Below are 6000 nucleotides of genomic sequence, written 5' to 3' on the forward strand. Positions count from 1 at the left end.
TGACAAAAGAATTAGACGGCATGGAGGTGTACATACATAATATATACATATAATATGTAAATATACATACATATACATATTACATATATATTATGTACAATATATATATATATAAACATAATATATGAAAAATATAAAATTACGAATATACATTAATATATATTTGTCAGTAAGATATATTTGTAGTAAATTAATTTATAAACTTATATATACTTAACGATTTTTTTTATATGATAATTAAATACAATATTTTTATTCAAATATATGCATTTGGGAGATATCGAGTTGATACTATTTCATTATATATATAAATACTTGCTGACCCGGCAAAAGTTGTTTTGCCAATAAACTATCTACTATAAGTGTGCGGGGATTTACTTATAATCGAAATCGTTGTAGGCGTTGTTGTGTGAAAGTATGATTTATTTAGTGCACTGAAAAAATAAAATAATACGTATAACAGACACTGCTACGATCGATAAACACTACAAAAAAAAAATGGCCGAAAACGGTAAAAATTCTCATCCCTACTCCGTGATGTTTGCTGGATGAGGGGTGACATCGGTAGTCATCTAGCGCGGATAACTGATCGATTGATAGTTATCGACCGGCGAAGGCAGGAGATCAAATTGAATTGAAAAAAATATCCTAATTAAAGGAAATAATTAAAAATAATAAAAAATAAAAAAAAATTGCGATGGAAAAATAGGGTTAATTAAGTATTGGGGTAATTTAAAGTTGATTAAATTTATGACAAAATAAAAATCTTGCCAAAAAATTAAAGTTTATAATTAACAAATAAAATATAGGTTTTGATCGTAGAGGGTTGAAAATTTAGGGTTGCATGTATTTTTTAATGTTGTATATAAAAAATAATATAAAAAAAAACATTCAATTAAAAAAAAATCATCGCAATCGATCTACAAAGTCAAAAGTTCTGAGGTAACATATATATCTAATATACATATAAAATTCTCGTGTCACAGTTTTCGTTGCCATACTCCTCCGAAACGGCTTGACCGATTTTGATGAAAATTTTTTGTGCTTATCCGGTATCTATGAGAATCGGCCAACATCTATTTTTCATCCCCCTAAATGTTAGGGGTAGTCCACACCAAAATTTTTTTTTTTATTTTTTAGACAAAATTTTTAATTTCTATTTTTTTATGATACAACATTAAAAAATACATACAACCCTTAATTTTCAACCCTCTACCATCAACCCCTATTTTTAATAGCGCTTAGCGGCAAGACAACGATTGCCGGGTCAGCTAGTAATACATAAAATATACAATCGAATGGGGAACCTCCCCCTTTTTTTGGAAGTCGGTTAATTAATCTACATAAACTATCAGCGTGTGCGGAGTTTCCTCATCAATTTCAGCTTGTAAACTAGTGCAATATGAGACTTGACACGAATTTGACACGTTTGTAGGACAAGTCCCTAAGTTCAAGTCGGCCGTGATTACGATGTTCGCTAGCCTAGTTTAGTCGATTTTGATTTGATGAGTAAACACTTGTTAGTATTTGTTAAAGAATGTAGATAATCTAATAATAATATTCTCGTGTCGCGGTGTTTGTAGTTAAACTCCTCCGAAACGGCTTGACCGATTCTCATGAAATTTTGTTCTGAGAATCGAACAACATCTATTTTTCATCCCCCCAAATGTTAGCCACCCCCTCTCTTCCCGTGGGTGTCGTGAGAGGCGACTAAGGGATAACACAGTTCCACTACTACCTTGGAACTATAAAAGCCTACCGATGGCGGGATAACCATCCAACTACTAGCTTTGAAATACAAAGGCCGAAGACGTGCAGCAGCGTCCTCGGTGCGACAAAGCCAGTCCTGCGGTCACCAACCCGCCTGCTTAACGTGGTGACTATGGGCAAAACACATGAGTTCACGCCATTTTTGGCGTGAAATTGTGGAGGCCTATGTCCAGTAGTGGACTGCGAAAGGCTGCTGTAATGATGACTGAGTTGATATAGGTATATTTTATTATGCTTTTACTAAAATTTTGAAATTTTATTAAATTTTAAATTTCTGAATTCAGCTAAGACTTAAACCTATGATAAAAAGTTAAAATATTTTGCCAATCAATCAATTACTTAATCAAAATTTTATGATATCACATTTCAAAATATATTTCTAACTAGCTGTGCCCGCGACTTCGTTTGCGTGGAATTTACCGAAAAAGATATTGTTCAGTTCGTAGTTATAAAATTAAAAAAAAAATCTAAATTAAAAGTAGCCTAAGTTCCCCCTTATTACATCAGCTACCTGCCAGTGAAAGTCCCGTCAAAATCGGTCCAGCGTTTCAGAGATTAGCCGGTACAAACAAACAGACAGACAAAAATTGTAAAAAAAAATGTTATTTTGGTATATGTACCATGTATAAATCCATGTGCATTTAGTAAAAAGCAGTTATCTCAATATTAGAAACAGACACTCCAATTTTATTTATTTGTATAGATTTTTTTAAATGAAAATCAAAATAAAGTTGAAACTGATTTTTAACTGATATTTTAATGAAATAAGAAGAGTGTCACATGCAGTGGGTAAAATATTTTAACTTTTTATCATAGGTTTAAGTCTTAACTGAATCCAAAACAATTTGAAAATTCAATAAAAGTATAAAAATATATAAATAAAAATGATAAATCCAAAAGGTCAAACATATACATGTTATGACTATCACACCTAAAAAAATAAAATTAGGTTAATAACTCCTTTGGGATTAATTAGTTACCAACAAAGTACATAATTATTTATTTCATTTCTAGCTTAATATATATATTGTTATTTTAACTGATATAAATTAAGACAAATAGGGCAAAATATCTTCTAAATTATAAAATAATGTACTAAAATTAAGTATTTGATCACTTACTGTGTTCTTATGCGTATTTGCTCAAAGCAACAATGAATTTGCACCAAAGTTGAACTATATTTACGATTTAAAAATATTCAATAACGTCACATACAAATGTAAATAATAATTAGTTTTCGATTATGCCAGGAATTTTGACTATACTTTTACATTAATAGCTATTTATACTCTAAGTTATGGTAAATAGTAACTGACATTACTAAAGATTTGAATAAAAATATGAAAGTATCATTAGAAGTAGTTCACTAATTTTCGAGGTTAATTATATATTTAAAAAATCTACAGTTATATTATTTTTAACTGACTCAAAAAAAGAGGAGGTTACTCAATTCGACCGTATATATATATATATAGGAAACCAGGATCTAATGATTAAATCCCAGAGAAATCGAAGGGAACCCTCGGAAATCGTAGTGACGACGAGTGCGTTTGTTCCTTTTTTTCGTCTACTTACATTGTATTACTTGTCGATGTAATTGAAGTCGGTTTTTTTCGTTTGGTAACAAACACAATAATATAATATAGTAAGTGGACTTATAAAATTGAAGAATTTGAACTATCTAGACTTATCTTTAAACATGTACTATGATTTGATATATCCTACAAATATCATAAAGGCGAATGTTTGTATGGATGTATGTGTTTGTTACTCTTTCACGCAAAAACAAAAACTTAGGTTGGCAAACACGTGTAAAGCTCACCTGATGGTAAGCGATTACATAGTGTAGCCTATAGACACCAGCAACACTGCAAGCATCACAAGCGTGTCGCCGACCCTATCTCAATCTCCCAGGGGCTCTGGTCACCTCACTCACCACAGGAACACAACACTGGCTTGAGTGCATTTATATACCTAGCATCTACTTGTTTATAAATAAATCTTATTAGAAAATCAGCCTTCTAAATAAATAAACCAGTACTATAAATTACAACCAATTTGTATTAGTACAATTTTGTTAATTATGCTTAAATTTTATTCTTATTATAAAATTTTAAAAATGTTTCATTAAGGTTATGGTGGTTGTTATAGTTAATCCTGTACATAAGTTATTGATAGGCTTGAATCGTAGGAGGTAAAATAAGCGATAAAGGGGCTATTTGAATTCAATTAATACACTACAACTTTAAGATTTACAATTGCAAATAGAAACATCCCACAAATTAATTCTAATTTAATGTTAAAAAAGATAATTATCAAACTTTTATTTGTTGGATACAGTGATATGTCAGATAGCTTAACCAATGAAACTGGCCCTTAGAAATGTACTATTTATAAAATTAAAATTTTTATAATAATAAAAAGTTAATATTAAAAAATTACCTGGTACACTGTTGGTGGGTGCCAATGCCCAATCGGGGGAGGAATCCTCTTCGTCAGACATTTTTCCCGTATCCACAAACGTCACAATCAAATTGTTACACTGAAGGACATGTCCTTACACTTACACTTGATAATGAGATTCACAACAGAACTACTTTTCATATTTATTATCGGTCCGAATATGTAGCTCCATTTTTATAGTTTCTGTAAGAAAATGAAACAATTTCTCTTATTGATAAACTTTTTTTTTTTACATCTTTCTACCCTTAAAATAATTCATTAAAATTTTGAGCTATATAGAAAGGATTTCTTTGCTCTTTATTTTATACTAATAAAATAAATATACATATCTAATAGTGATTCTAAGCATGAAGTAGTTAATAAATCTGTAAGCAGCAAAATACTTTTTTGTAAAACAGAGATTTATTACAAAAAGGGATATGTTTAATAGCAAAAAGTTATGTTTATTTGTATTTTCGACAGATAATAAATGTACAGCAGTAATTAGTATCATTATTAAAGCTAAAACCAAATAAATGGGTGTTGTATAAATTATTGGGCTTCTAAATTAAGCCAGGTATTATCACTGTCAATTTATTTAATTTACTATAAATGCAAATATGAGAATTATTCTGTTAGTTTATAATAAAGTTTGTCTGATCTCTGAAGGCCTGTTAACCAGGGTAACAGGAAATGATAAGTTTTCTCCATTGTCTTGCTATTCAACTGCAACTAATGCTTTCTATTCAGTTATTACAAGGTTGCTTCTGTCAGTCGATACTGGAGCGCTTTCGCAACCTTAAGATTTGAACTTTATTTAGACAGCATTAGCATTTTATACACAAAAAAAAAACTTAAGCTGAAAGCCGATGACATATCGATACGTTTCCGCATCGAGACTATAAATAAACCTAAATATGTACTTGCGTGCATCTAAAACGACGAATTTTTCGATTTATCAAAAATAATACACTACGAAGTTTTGCAGTAAAGCTCTGAATACAACAGCACAAATATCTTAACCTAAATATATTCTATCGATTGTTATGCAAAAACACTGCGATGAGTCATCCTGAACACTCTTTTGGTACAATTATATTCTATATTTGTAATATTCACCTGACTATTTTCTAAACTTTTAATATTAATAGATTTGTCTATTATTTTATGGCATGAAAATAATTTTCGAGTCTTTCGAAAGCAGACATTTTCCTCGGGGAGTCGAAGACACTGAATATGTTACCATAAGAAAAATTAGAATAAGAAATTTTTGGTTCTAATTTTTCGAATTTCACTAATATTGGTAAAATGTATTATTTATAAATTTCGAAACTGCATGCTAAGGTCTGAAATAAATTACTATTTTGCAGTTTACAATAATTGCAATATTTATTTGTTTTTTTTTTTTTTTTTTTTTTGAGTAAACCCCTCTTATTGCAACATAATAATTATATTTATGTACTTTCAAAAATAATCCTATACTTGTAAAAATAATTTTAATTTAAGCTCAGATTGTGAAATCACTAACACGATAACTCGATATCAACTTGTTACTTTTTTACTGCTTGTTATTACTCATTATGGAATTGCTAAATTCAGAAGTCGTCAAACTGGCAACGTCCTTGCAGGTTATTAAAGCGGAAATACTTTAGATTGACGAACTTTTATAACATTTAAATTAAAAATAAACTTATGTATTATAAACTTTCGTTTTGATATAAATATTCAATGAGCTTAGTGACTTTTTTGTATTTGTTATATTTTTAAAGTTTTTTTAATAACATTTAT

At 29.6% G+C, this 6000-nt stretch overlaps 1 protein-coding gene across 1 annotated transcript in view; it reads right to left on the reverse strand.

Moving 5' to 3' along the window:
- Nucleotides 1-5791, reverse strand: part of LOC123667412 (serine/threonine-protein kinase Genghis Khan) — an 88327-nt gene extending 82536 nt beyond the window's left edge. Inside the window, exons 1-2 of the mRNA XM_045601316.1 lie at nt 5788-5791; nt 4213-4326 (exon numbers count right to left, since the gene is read on the reverse strand). Of these exons, the coding sequence (XP_045457272.1) occupies nt 4213-4326; nt 5788-5791 (118 nt within the window). The remainder of the gene's footprint in view (nt 1-4212; nt 4327-5787) is intronic.
- Between the last annotated feature and the right edge of the window lie 209 nt (nt 5792-6000).

This window comes from Melitaea cinxia, chromosome 28, assembly GCF_905220565.1.
Source record: "Melitaea cinxia chromosome 28, ilMelCinx1.1, whole genome shotgun sequence".
Classification (NCBI taxonomy): Eukaryota; Metazoa; Arthropoda; class Insecta; order Lepidoptera; family Nymphalidae; genus Melitaea; species Melitaea cinxia.